General features: G+C 41.2%; 1 protein-coding gene across 5 annotated transcripts in view; it reads right to left on the bottom strand.

Moving 5' to 3' along the window:
• Positions 1–14,803, bottom strand: part of abcc9 (ATP-binding cassette, sub-family C (CFTR/MRP), member 9) — a 73,740-nt gene that overhangs the window by 46,499 nt on the left and 12,438 nt on the right. For all 5 annotated transcript variants that reach the window (XM_080022198.1, XM_080022201.1, XM_080022199.1 and 2 more), the window contains exons 11-17: positions 13,804–13,938; positions 12,863–13,025; positions 12,737–12,777; positions 11,378–11,520; positions 8,762–8,873; positions 6,239–6,346; positions 932–1,004 (exon numbers count right to left, since the gene is read on the bottom strand). In XM_080022198.1, coding sequence (XP_079878324.1) covers positions 932–1,004; positions 6,239–6,346; positions 8,762–8,873; positions 11,378–11,520; positions 12,737–12,777; positions 12,863–13,025; positions 13,804–13,938 — 775 coding nt within the window. The remainder of the gene's footprint in view (positions 1–931; positions 1,005–6,238; positions 6,347–8,761; positions 8,874–11,377; positions 11,521–12,736; positions 12,778–12,862; positions 13,026–13,803; positions 13,939–14,803) is intronic.

The following is a 14,803-nucleotide window of genomic DNA, read 5'->3' as shown; positions in this document are numbered from 1 at the left end:
CTGACTCTCACGCACCATACACACACACACACACACACACACACACACACACACACACACACACACACACACACACACACACACACACACACACACACACACACACACACACACACACACACGCGGTTTGGTCGCTTCAAATTACATCAACGCAACCCTTAGCCAACCAGCCAATCATGTTTGTCTTTGTAAAATATCTGGGATAGCTAGCAAGTCACATCCCCAGGGAGGTGTGTGTGTGTGTGTGTGTGTGTGTGTGTGTGTGTGTGTGTGTGTGCGCATGCACGTGTTTGTGTATGTGAGATATAGTACCATGTGTTTGTGGCCTCTTAAATGCGACCTTCCACCTCCACGATTTCCACCGATGCTGCCCCAACATATCCACAACATTAGCAATCCTAGGCAACACCGTTTCAATATCCATCTCAATGCCGTTCCCACAATCAGCAAAAGAATGAAGACGTTTTTTTTTCCCCGACTACCTCAAACCCAAACAAATGTTTCATGTCATCCAGGCTAAATGGCAAATCTGAGGAATCTTCCTTCTACCGTAATGGGAATATTCAAAGTTCAAACTTCTTATTTGTCACATGTTTACTTTATGCTTCTTTGATAGCTTACTTTACAAGCAGCCCCCCCAGCCATTTGAAAGGGCCGGACATAAGAATCCGAAAATGTGACATCGGCCAAATATTCATATCTTTTCCAAGTTTTATAGTATAAACGAGGGTTTTCAAACTGACCCCAATCGCAACAATTGGAACAGATGTGTGCCATCCATACACATCGCCCCACCAGCGATTCCAGTGTGACCTTTAAAAAACCCGACCACAACACATGACTAGCAATGGAATCCGATTGGATGGAAGGCAAGATGGCACGTCTTTCTCCTTGGCCAAGCCTCGTAATCAATTATTGCGTGGCTACTCACCGGTGGGAATGCGGATGTTGATGTCTGACAGCGTCGACAGGTTGCTTCCCCAGGTGAAAAATCCGTTGCTCACCTGGACGGAAAGGAGCAAGACACAAATGTGAAGGATGTGAAACCTAATTGGTGTAGTAGGCCTACTTGCAGAGCTTCCTACATACGACTGACCGATTTACCGTTATTGATGTGAAGTTGTCCATATCCACATTAACTTCTTAAAGTCTTCAATTGTAGTTTCTATGTATCGACAAAAGAGGTCACCGCTAGCTTGTGTTAGCATTAGCATGTAGTGAGTGATACAAGGGATGTGAGTACAGTTGGAGAAGTGACAACCCGCAACAATGGTCATTATCAACAGACAACGGTCATTATTCACTAATAACTGACTCACTGATTGCCACTATTGACTAATCAGAATCCAATATTCCACAGAGCCGTGTAATAAACAGGTTTGACTTTTAAGAAGCCTTATTAAGTTTACATGGTAACTGTTTTTTTGTGGGTCTAAATAAAAAGGGTAAATGGTGATATATGTATGTGTGGCAGTTCCGCCTGCCACATACCACCCGAGTGGCCTTTTCAGGGCCCTCCGGCACAGAGACAGACGATGGAGTTGAAAACACGCCAGTTTTATTGTAGCGAGTGGGCAAGGTGAAACAGGCCTGGAGCAGATGGAATACATGTCATGACAAGTGCTCCTCTCCCATGTGTGTGTGTGGCGATGGGGGTTTTACCTGTTGCTTGTCGATTGCTCGTACGCGCAATAGGTTGTACAGATACCCTGATCCTGGGCCCAATTACCAAGATCCAAGACAGGTGTGGCAGCTTAAACCACACCCATTCAAGGACATGCGTCTTGACTAGTACCACCTGTTACCAAGATGGTGCCCGAGTGACCTCACGTCTCCAAAAGTTACTTACTTATCGAACGCAGCAGTGATAAACAAAGCAGATTGTCACCTACACCACCAGCCAGCATCAAAAATGGAGAGCGAAATTGAACGTGGGTAGTTTTAGACAGATAGATAGGTGGATAATCTTACATAACTTTTTGAGCAAAGTTTTTAATTGAGAGTAATTGGTCAAAATCATTCGACAAATTGAATGGCGGTGACGTAGACAACATTAAATACTGTAGCTGTAAGATGCAAAACATACTGGCCTTTCGGTACGATCACACACACACTTATGCACACACACGGACATACACACGCCATTCCGCACAGCCATCATTTCCACTACAGCCTTGGAGCCCGGTTTTAGTTATACAACGGAGCAGTGCGTGCTACATGGAAGCCGCACATACGGTATTTAATCCATGTTTTAGTGATCCATCACCCCGCTTCCTGCTACGACTCTATCTGTGTTTACATTCCGGCCAGCTGTTGTTTCAGCTTATTCATTTGATGTTTATTTTATCTGACAATTCCCCCACTACCCCCCCCCGCCACCATGTTCCCCTTTCTCACAAAAGTGTGACGAGGACATCATTATTATTATTGTTAACACTAATAATAATGAAAACATAATTATTTAAATTATTGTGTATTGATTGTATATTGATTGATATATATTGATTGATATGATATATTGATATTGATTGGTATCTATACACAATTTAATGGTGATATACTGCTTATATACTGTATATATACATATATACATACATACTTAACTTATATATATATATATATATAGGTACTCCTCACTTAACGACCAACCTGTTCAACGACCGTTTTACGAGCAGCTCATCACCCTTTATATACTATATACACTATATATACTACAGTATATACAGTATATACAGTATATACACTGTATACACTATTTACACTATATATTGTATACTATTTACTATACTACATATACACACTATATAGATCTCATCGTGCACCACTGTTCTCAGTCTCAGTGTCGTTCCTGCAGTCTGTCAGTATTCACTACACTAGCGTTGGCAATGGCGACGCCCCCTTACTAAATAACACGGGTCCTCGCTTATCGACCTATTCTCTTAATGACCTGGTCCTAGGAATGGAACTCAGTCGTTAAGTGAGGAGTACCTGTACATACATAATTTTGTTATGTTGTCATCACTTATAATAATAATAATAATAATAATAATAATAATAATAATAATAATAATAATAATGCATTGTTAGAAAAGTTCAATCCCAAACTGCTATTTGAATGACTCCAGCCCCAGGCCAACTATTTGAACGATACTCTGGGGCTTAGCCATCTTGATGAACAAACCCCTAATCCCTCTCTCCCACAAACCGGAGGAATTGCAGTCACGCTAAGATAGGCTGAACCAACAAACCAATGTCGGAAATTAAGGACAGATGGTGCTACTGTAGAAAAACAAACAAAAAAAGAACAACAACATGGTGAATCTTATAGAAAAATAATTGGATGAGCAGAGAAGAGGCCAGTGAGGCAATGGATGGGACAACAGTTGTTGCGTTTTTTTATACTTAATATTCACTCCACCGTGTGCCATGTGCAAGCAAACTATCATGACAAAATGAACAAAATGAATGGCACATGAATGCAGAAAAATGACATCAATGAAAGACCGCCGCGCTACTATTCGAGGTGAACACAACCAAGTAACCATGGCGATCTGTAATAAGTAGAGCCCAGGTATAAAAATCCGACACCTCTAATTGTACCATCCAAATTGCATTTAGGGTATCAAGTACTGAAACATTCTGTGGCACATCAAATTTGATCGTAGATATTCTTTTCAAGGTCACTGGAGCCAAAAATAAAGCTAAAGGTTCGTATAGTATTTGGATATATAATGTCGTATTAAATATATTATGATGATCATCATCCCTGGTCAGAAGGGGCGGCGAAGTAGTTCAACGAAAGTTGAAGGCACGCCTTTTGGCATCAGTGAAACGCTTGAAAATAAAATAAAACACTAAAAGTGAAGACACGTGACCTGAAGCTCAGACTGAATGTCTAAATTAAGATTTGTGCCAATACAGTAGAGGTGAAGCACTTTTTGATGATTTGTCTTTGAGATGGACATTTTGTTTGAATGATAAGGTTGAGGATAGGTTGACGCACTGCAAAAAATACTTTGGGACAAATGCCGACGGGGTGAGAAAGTTTTACTCAAAATCAAAAAAGAAATCCTGTGTTTGAAGGGTTAGGGTCTCTGTGTTCATGTGTTCTTAAAAGAAGGAAGGGTATTTTAGTGGAGTGGAGAGCACGAAAAGTCGGCTGTTCTGTTGAAAAAAGAAATGCCTAAAATCTGCTATTTTTTCTAACTAAGATAGTTGAAGATTTTCTATCTCAAAACATAAAGAATAATCTTACACGTTAAATTTTAGGAAATGTATCTCAGTTTATCTCAGAAGACAGTTTAGGTTGTCTGCGGATTTCCACAGTCATGGAAAACTCCACTCCCCCAATGCGCTGGTCATGTTTTGAGTATCGCACACCGGCGCAAACAGCTGCGAAGAGAAACTCAGAGGTTGAAACGTAAAAGAAATAACTTCAGCACAATTGATTTCGCAAACTGTACTTCTGTACTTCTTCAACCCATGATAATGATAATACCCCAATATTATACAAACCTTATCACGAATAATGAATCACACTCAGAGTTAATCAAACCTAGTCTTTTTCAACCACTGTGCACACGAGTGTGCCATGAGAGCTTGCCAGGTGTGCCGTGAAAACGTTTCAAATTCCACTGAGGAAAAAGTGAAATAATTGATATAATTGAATAATTGCAATGATGGAAAATTATATCTTGTGTTGCAAGATCAAAATTGCAAGGCTGTACTACGAGGAGGAGGCACAACCGATTTGCCGAGCTATTCTATGGCTCCGTGGAACTATTTCCTGCATAAGTGTAAACTGGGCCACAGAGTGCTTAACTAGAGAAAAGGACAGGATTTGCTTGGAAAGCAAATTGAATTTGATAAGCCTGATAACTCCATACTGGATCTTTTTTTGATTTTTTTTTTTCTCAAAACCTAAAGCATAATCTTACACATTAAATTCTAGGAAATGTATCTCAGTTTATCTCAAAAGACAGTTCAGGTTGTCTGAGGATTTCCACAGTCATGGAAAACTTGACTATCAAACCCCACCCCCCTCTCGCTCTCTCTCGCTCCCTCTCTCTCTCTCTCTCTCTCCCCCCCCCCACACCCCCCCTCTCTCTGGGGCTAATTAGGAGACACGTGTTTAGTGTCCGCCGGGATGAAACAGGAAGATGGGCCCTTGCCGAGGGGCTGAGAAAATGTCAGCCTGATGCGCAGCCCTGTTTCGGGGGCACTGAGTTCTTGTGAGAATCCCACATTTCCTGAGAGAATGGGAAGACACTGTGAGAGAGAGCGAGAGAGAGAGAGAGAGAGAGAAAGAGAGAGAGAGAGAGACCCAGACGCACATACACCCCAGTGTGGCGTGGATGTAATGTAAATACTTACTGAAACAAACAGTGGAGTTTGTGTGTATGTGTGTATGTGTGTGTGTGTGTGTGAGTGTGTGATCACGAACTTCGCCGTGTGAATGAACCCCTGGGCGTGATGAGCTGCAGTGAAATGTTCGGTTTTAGATCACAGAAAGGTCAGTTAAGATTTCTCTGTTGTCACATGACCTCGCTGCTTGAATCCCAAATGTGGAATATTGGGGATATTTGAATATTGTCGTCTATAGACATTCAGGATTATGACATGATGATAAAATTCATCATTTTGTAGGTCAGACTTTATTATGTGTGTAGAAGACGTAACCTGACAATGATGACTTTGAGGGTGTGCAGCGTTTGTGGGAGATTCGTTTGACGAAATGGATTGGGGGTCTGGATGCTGCGCAAAGTGTCAACTGGATTCTTTGACGTCGGATTTTCAATTCACAAACACGATAATTCATCGGCTGCAAATTCAGCTTTAAAATGCTTCAGGCATCGACCCACTGATCCACAACCATTCCGGCCATGGGAACCTTTGATCCATTCAGCACTAAAGTTAAACTATTGCAAAAGTTCTCCGACATTTCAGATGTGCCGATTTCTCACCCAAAACGAGGTCCTTAAATCCATCACTTTAAAAATGAGAAATCACATCATTTCCTTGAGCAGTCGAGACGAAGTGGACCTTCTGACCTGCCATGGTCTGCGGTGGTGTCCCCCACGGTGCCCCCTCGGGACCCATATTTTTTATTTTTCTCAATGGCTAGAAACCACTGGAGACATTGACCTTTCAATCTTCTAACCCCTGAACTTTCATGCCCTGAGTTTGGGTCCCCTTGAAAGCGTGACCCACCCCCCCAAAAATAACCCCTTTTTCTGACCTTGACGGCGACTTCCTCGGTCTCGGTGGGCCGCATCTGTCGCCTGGAGGGCTGTTCGTTGTAGTCCATCTGGTAACGCATGGGCTGCTTCCTGTTAATGGCCTTGGCCTGGGGGAGGGGGGGGTATGAGAAATAAAAAAGGAAAAAAGACATGAGAGGGTGTTTTTCTTCTTTTTTTGTAACAAGTAATAAATGGATGGCTCTTTCCTCCATCCTCTATGGTCCCTTGGGTGTCAGCAGTTGCGGGGTGACGGGGACTCCCTACTCCCTCGTATGTTTGTGGTGAAGAAGGGATTTGGATCCCTGAGGAACCCTTCTATCAGTGCACATCTCGGGTGTTTTTGTTTTTCCGTGACACACACTGAGGAAGTGAACGTAATCTATTTACTGTACTTCTTCCTGTGCAAATTTCACACTAACACTTGGTCAGAGCAGAAACTCGGGAACCATTTAATCATTTAGGGGAGTTAAGATATTCGTGCAGATGGCCTTTATTTTATAATGAATAATAATGAAATTAAGTTACTACATGAAGACCTATCTTTGGAAAGATCCGTCTTTTTGCGCTTTCCATAGCTCATGGTAAACTAAACTATGCTTTCTAAAAATAAAACCTTCTCTACAATTTTGATGATTACCAAAGAACGTCAGACAGAGCTCAGCAGAGGCAGAAGAAGAATTCAAGAAGAATGCAATAACTTGCTCTTTGTATTTATCGATACATAACATGTATGCATCAGAGTGGTAGTACAGAGAACTACCTTCTATTTATAGAGAAGCAAACCTTTCTATTCAAAAACTACCACCAAGAAATGTCCTTTGGTCAGTTCTTTGATACGGATGTCGGTTGTGGGATACACAAGTGAAAATCCCACAAGGATCGGTTGCGGACACTGGTGCGACAGCAAGGCCTGTAACTTCAGACCGGAGAAGATCAGAGCCCCGGCAGCAATGCGCTGGTCATGTTTTGAGTAACGCACACCGGCACAAACAGCTGCGAAGAGAAACTCAGAGGTTGAAACGTAAAAGAAATAACTTCAGCACAATTGATGTCGGAAACTGTACTTCTTACTAGGGCACAACACATGCTCCTGGTCTCAACCCATGATAATGATAATACCCCAATATTATACAAACCTTATCACGAATAATGAATCACACTCAGAGTTAATCTAACCTAGTCTTTTTCAACCACTGTGCACACGAGTGTGCCATGAGAGCTTGCCGGGTGTGCCGTGAAAACGTTTCAAATGCCACTGAGGAAAAAGTGAAATAATTGATATCATTGAATAATTGCAATGATGGAAAATGATATCTTGTGTTGCAAGATCAAAATTGCAAGGCTGTACTACGAGGAGGAGGCACAACCAATTTGCCGAGCTATTCTATGGCTCCATGGAACTACTTCCTGCATAAGTGTAAACCGGGCCACAGAGTGCTTAACTGGAGAAAAGGACAGGATTTGCTTGCAAAGCAAATTGAATTTGGTGATAAGCCTGATAACTCGATACTGGATCTTTTTTTGAGGATTAGGGCAAAATTGTTGAGGATTCATTTGTATTTTTGGGCTGTGTGGTTCCATGAAGAACCATACTGCATAAAGAACCACTTATATTTAGTGTCTCAGGGATCTTCAAGGGCTCTTGATTCTTACTTAATTTACTGGATGGTGCGTGATGATGATTATGAAAATAGCCAAGCCCATCCATGGTGAACAAAAAAAATCAACACAAACAACCATGTTTGGTCCCAGTAACAACCGTTATTAGCCTTTTGTGTAGATGGGAACTGGATTGTGTAGTTTTGCAGCTAGCTCTTCCGTCCTTCGCAGTAATCCCTCAGGACCAGAGCGGTAATCATGCGACACAATCACCTATAACCAGACTGGAAGAAGACTAGAGCCTTGTCGGCTCATTTCGCCACATCTTCGGAGATGTTCCGAACCGAGCAGTTAAGAATGAAATCATATCCAGAGGGAAAATTATTGAAGAGATTGAGATAAATCAGGTCTGGAATAACATGTATCAGATAATTCAGCTCCCCTGGAGAAAATGTCTCTCGAATGTCATTTTCATGAATTCTTTGAGTAAAGTAAGAACAAGACAGAGACAGAACGGCAAATGTTTGCTGATCTCCACTTAGAACTTAAGAGTAGAACATTCAAGGCATCTTTGCTTATTTTAAGACGACACTTTTTTTGGATGTTCTCTCACCATTGGTGTGACATTATAATTATTCATTCATTTTTTTCTTGTTTCTTTCAATATTTATCTTTTTTGCATGTATGAGCTGCACCACTCAACATCTTTCATTGCTTGATCTTAGTAAGCAATGTCTGTTTCAAGATTTTATTTCAAAACTCATTAATGAAAATTGTATGCAATTATTGGTGGCAAATGTGGCCTTGCAGCAGCGACTTCCTGCCTCTTGTAATTTCAATGTATACAATTTAACGCTCACAAGCCTCTGAATCTCCAGCTAATGGCAAGATTTATTGATCGGGCATCGGCGCGGAACGCTCACCAGTCCTATTGGGTTTTTTTTACAGGCGTCCAGGGAAACGGACACGTCTCCGTTTCTCCAGCTGTCGTCTCCGATCTCATCACTCTGGAGAAACTCGCCCAGCTTCTGGACGCTGTGGGAACCACACAACACAGCCAAAGACACACACAAACACACATCGGCAACTATAAATAGGTTGTAACGAGGGTGGCGGCCCCTATTAGCGGTCACCTCTGGGGATCACTGGGGTGTCGCTTTTTTATTCCTGTTCTCTGTTAAATGCTTATTTACAACCGGAGACAAGTCTGGCCTATGCAATCAATCCAATAACTAAATAAATATCTATTAACTTGAATAAGTTGTGAAGTTCATCAGGGTCACAACACTTGATTTCCCAGATTCAGATTACAAACCAACTTGTGTTTACCACCTTTACCGACTGCAGCACTACAAGACATTTCATTCTGCATGCCCATATGCTCACTTAAATACTCTGGTGGGTTATGTGAAATATGTCATTATGTACGATGCATCTACCCGGTCTCACGCTTTTTCGTGCTCATTGTCACGAAAAGGAATGTTTTGAATCGTGTCCTGGAGTATAATAATCCAATTCCCTTGAATGGGGAGATTTTATTCGACTTTAGAAGCAAGGGGGGGGCGTGGGAAAGCATAGGGGCGCAGATACGTACACTAAAACTAAAACTCACCTGACGAAAGTACGCCACCGCGGGGAGGTGGGGACCATGGATGTATTCAAATTTAAAATGCATGGGTTTAAATTTTGTTCTATCATGAAATAAAAGACAATTTAACTGGATATTAATGTCAGCTTTTGTGCGCCTGTGTACCCATCAGCCAGTGCAATTAACATTTCCACGGTAACAGCAAGCTCCACCAATCAGAGACGTCGCTGTTACACTTAGGATTATGGGTAGGGTAGTCGCCATTACATTGGAAATAAGAGATGTTTTTCTTAAAACAAGGTTGATATCATATGGACTTGGGGCTTCTACAGGAACCAAAACAAATTATTATGTACATTGTGTAATATTAAAGCAATTATTTATGAATGTTTTAAACCATAACGGTAACCCTAACCCTAATCCTAGAAACTACAAAAACGTGGGTAAAGTAGATATATTATTATAAACCTACAAATGAAACACATTTATGGGTGAAAAAAGACATGCATGGTTAACTAGGGTTTCATTTGGTCGGGGAATATACCTGCATTCTCAGAATTAACATTATATTATTTGCAAAGCGCAATTATTCATAAATGTTTGAAACCCAAACCCAAGCCAACTACAAAAATTACAATAACGCACCATTTTGTGATGAATCTGATATAATTGCATCATGGGTAAGGTAATCACATTATCATAATGTGTTGTCAGAATTTACTCATAAATACATGAAGTAAAAAGAATCCAACCCTGCCATGGCAATGGGGAAGTGTGGATTCCAACACCATTCACATATATGGACCTTTGAACCCTGACCAGAGGTCACCTTTAAAGTCCTATAGCTCACTAATTTAAAGAGCTACCAAAATAAGGTCAACTCTTTTGGACAACTCTGGATATGTACTTTTAGAGGGGAGGTAAATAGGCGGCGCTACTTAAAATGGCCAAACATGTAATTCAGCGCTTTGAAAATTACATATATAAATTCTGAGAAAGCAGGTAACACATGCATGTCGTTTTTTCACCCATACATTTTTTTATTTTTTTGGGTTTCAAATAATATAACAACCTTACCCACGAGGAAACTGCAACAAGATGCATAACAAAATGGAGTAGAATTGTAGTTCCTGGGATTAGGGTTAACATTCGGGTTTGAATTGTTTTTAAATAATTGCGTAAATATTACGCAATGTATATAATAATTTGTTTTTGTTCCTGTAGAAGCTACAAATCCATATGATATCAACCTTGTTTTAAGAAAAACATGTTTGTATGCGTGTAATAGCGACGTCACTAATTGGTGGAGCATGGAAATGTTTACCGCACTGGGTGATGGGTACACAAGCGCGCATATTATATCGAGTAAAATTGTATCTATGAATGAAATTCATACTGAGGGTCAGACCCTATATCCCTTTTGTAGCCTAACCTTGAATTTAATAGACCATTCAGAGAAAAAGCAAAACCAGCTTTGATTACCTGTCAGAACAAAATTTAAACCCACGTATTTAAAATTTTAATACATCGATCCATCCATAAATTTCGTTATGCGTAGCACAAAAAAAGTTGGACAATCAGACATGATTGAATAGATCAATTTTTGTGACTATGATCGCAAAAAAAGCGTGAGACCGGGTTGGATGAGATGTGCATATTTTCTTATTTTTTCTTCATATTACTTTTGTTGATTTGCTAAATTGATATTACATTCCCGTAGCACAAAAAATATTGCATTAACATTTTAACATAAAAATTACATTATTATAAATAAAATAAAAGTAAATAAATACATACACAATTAAATAAATAAATATATAAACTGGGTTCCTGATGAGTTGTATCATAGCATTTATATATCCAGCCTAATCTTGATCTCATAGTCAAGTACACACACACACACGCACACACACGCATGCACGCACGCACACACACACACACACACACACACCTGACCAGGGCCTTGACAGCGAATCGGACCACGGTGGAAAGGAGGAAGAGCGGGGTGACGAGGATGTGGAACAACGCCAATGCGGCGAAGGCCTCGGAGGGCGTGGGACACTTCATGTTGAAGAAGTGGTGAGCAACAAACGTCTGTTTGGAAGACACAGAGTTGGTCAATTTGCAATTTTATTGACCAGCTACTACAGCAGCTCAGAGCAAAATGGAAGTTGTGGTATGAATATATTTAACTGTATAGGTTCCAACACAACTTATGATTCCATATACTGCTGCTCACTAATATCAAAAGCTGCTGTGGTCGCCCGCTTTCCACTGACTTCCACTGCTTTCTCATACTATGTCTCAAAAACTTACGTCAGACTAAATCATGAAGCCGCTTCAAATGTCCCAAGCAATAAATCCAAAAAAAGACTCCTTAGCACGATATGGCTATCAATCATCAATAAATTGACTATTTCTTATTTATTCCAACAATAACGCTGCTAGCTCAACTGCTTATTAGATTAAAGTCTAATGCACTATAAAATTGTTCCTATTATCAAAAATTTGTATATTGAGCAGAGTAGACTACATTATACCACAGATATACATTGATATACTTTCATGGTTCACGTCAACCTGCTTCATATTTCAGTCATGTTTTCCGATGATGATCATGTTTTTTAAAAAGACAATCTGTGTTCTCTACACAAGGACCGCAGAAGCTTCCAGTAAAAAACAGAGAGGCAGTAAACTCACTTATATTATGGTAAGGAAGATACAGTTTAACTAACCTCCCACAAATGAGGCGTAGCTTGCGGGGCTAGTTCTGTCAGACAACTCGACGGCGCCACACGCTTCCACGCCCTTATGAGCCGGCCTATTTAAGCAGCTAATCCCTCTTGCCCTACCTGCTTTGCTGCCTGCTTTGCTGCCTGCTTTGCTGCCTGCTTTCCTGCCTGCTTTGCTGCCTGCTTTCCTGCCTGCTTTGCTGCCTGCTTTCCTGCCTGCTTTGCTTGCTGTGTTAGTGCGCTCCCTCCACCTCCCCTGCATCCACCTGTTGGGTTCTACTCTTCTATCCAATGGGGGGATTCAGCTCATCACTCCAATATTTCTAGCTCTTTGAGCACGCCTGTGTTTTCTGTACACCCCACTGGGAAGGATGAGCAGTAAATCCCACACGGCCAAACTCAAACAACTCTAAATTAATAAAGGTAATTTAAAATTAGACTTGTCTGTCAGATCTCTTAAAACGCTTAAAAATTTTAACTGGCTTTCAGGAATGCTTAAATTGAGCGGCAAACGTCGGAGAAACTGTGTATACAGCCTATAGAGTTGCAGCATCAGTTTAGCATTTGAAGCATCTTACCGCAAGTACTGCAGCGATGGGAATGGCAGCATTCATGAAAACTGTCGGTTGAGGGTAGAATACCAGAGGTTAGGACAGTATCCACCACGTTGAAAGATAGGCGGACAGACAAACAGTGTGTCTCACTCGACAGGGAGGTATAGAGGGCGAAGGTCTTCAGGCTGGTCAGCTCCTTGCCGCGGGTCTCCTCCACGCTGTGGCAGAAGATGTTCTCCCAGGCGTACAGCTTCAGCAGCTTGATGCCCTTCAGGATCTCCGTGGTCTTCTTCAGACGATCCGTGGAGTGGTCCTGAGAGAGGCGGATACTTGTATTGTACGCTTACGCTTCTTTTCTTAGCTTCTGCTTCTTAGCTGCAGCTAAGAACAACAGTCCACAACAGTGTAGCAAACTTTTCGCCATACGAACAAAGGATTTACCCGACATGTGACTGACCTATTTACAGTTATAAATGTGAAGTTGGACACATAGACATTCATGTCTTAAAGTCTTCTTTTGTAGTTTCTATGTAGTGTCACAAGTTGTCGGCGCTAGCTAGTGTAAGTATTAGCATATAGACGGCGTGTAACTAGGCAGAGGGGTGGATGCCCGTGGCAACAGTGATTATTCAGAAATAACTGACCGTTATTGAATTAAGAATTCCACAGTCATGCAATAAACAAGCACATATGAAACATAGTATGTGTGTAATCCCTATATGACTCATCTATGACTCTTATATATTTGTTTCATGTGGTTCCATTCATCCATCCATCTTCACATGATCGTCTATCTGAGACAGCAACTAGGATTGGATAACCTAACCCAAATACTGTAAGCGAGTCCTACTTACCACTCAGATGGTAAATTCCAGGAGGAAGTTGTTAATTACACTAACTTTCAAAAGACGTGAACAGGGAACACATGACTTTTCATTTCAGTTACATTTGGAACTATCTATTTCAGCAATATTTTGCATGATGCGTGTACATCTACATCAGCTATGTATATTGCATAATTTCTTTTCATATCTTTGCAAATAATTCTAAGGAGTTCCACGATCCAGATTACCGTGAAACACCATACTGACCAGCGTGCTCTTCTGGGTGTCGGCCAGCTTGGTAGCGATGAGGTACTGCACCGGAGCCAGCAGCACGATGACCGTAGCCCCGATCAGGGCACTGTAGCCCAGTAGGTAGTACAACAGGATCACGCCCATCACAATCTAACCAGGAAAAGACAATGAAAAGAAAACACAAAATACACAAAGCCCTCCGTTAAACACTGTACTCAAGTCAAAGTATTAAAGTTAGTTGATATAAAATCTGACCCACTGCAGCAAAACCTTGTTGCGCATTTCTAAAATCGCCAGGAACAGCCAAATAAGTTAAAAAAAACAACTTATTTTTAAAACCGAGTTTGATTTATAAATAGTAGAAAAATGTTAAACCATGGAGTTAAATATTCCTGTTAAATTTACATGGGGAAACACAGTTAACTTACTGAGATGCTGAATAAGGCTGAACAATTGTTTCCGTTAAAGCGAGCGTCTAGGTGAAGATCATGCCTCCATATTTCATGTTATGTGAAGTCACAATGTGAAACCGTTTTAATAGAGTTCAACCTTTATTTCGTACAACTTTTACACATAAACGGAGATGTTGTTGTGTAGGGGGCGTATACCAACGTATACCAACGAAGAAGAAATGCTGACATCACTTCCGTAAACAAGACAAGGATCCCTCGGTTTCACCTGTCTGTGAAAACTTTCATCTCCGTGTTGTTATGGATTACGAGAAGTGGGTGGCAGATCGAAATCATACCGCGGTCCTCAATCTGCCCAGTGCGATAGATCTAAGTCTTACGGTAGTCTTCTAACGGGAGGTTTCTGTTCTCCCTGAGCTCGCCTTAGGACACCTGCGTTACCGTTTGACAGGTGTACCGCCCCAGTCAAACTCCCCACCTGTCACTGTCCCCGGGACGGACGAATAACAAAAAAACACTTTATTTCAAAAACAATGCACATACACACACATACAGACACAGAGACAGACACAGACACACACACACACACACACACACACACACAC

The sequence above is a fragment of the Zeus faber genome (assembly GCF_960531495.2).
Source record: "Zeus faber genome assembly, chromosome: 21".
NCBI classification, from domain to species: domain Eukaryota; kingdom Metazoa; phylum Chordata; class Actinopteri; order Zeiformes; family Zeidae; genus Zeus; species Zeus faber.
The sequence above is the reverse complement of the archived record's forward strand: the minus strand, read 5'-3'. Positions and strand labels throughout refer to the sequence as shown.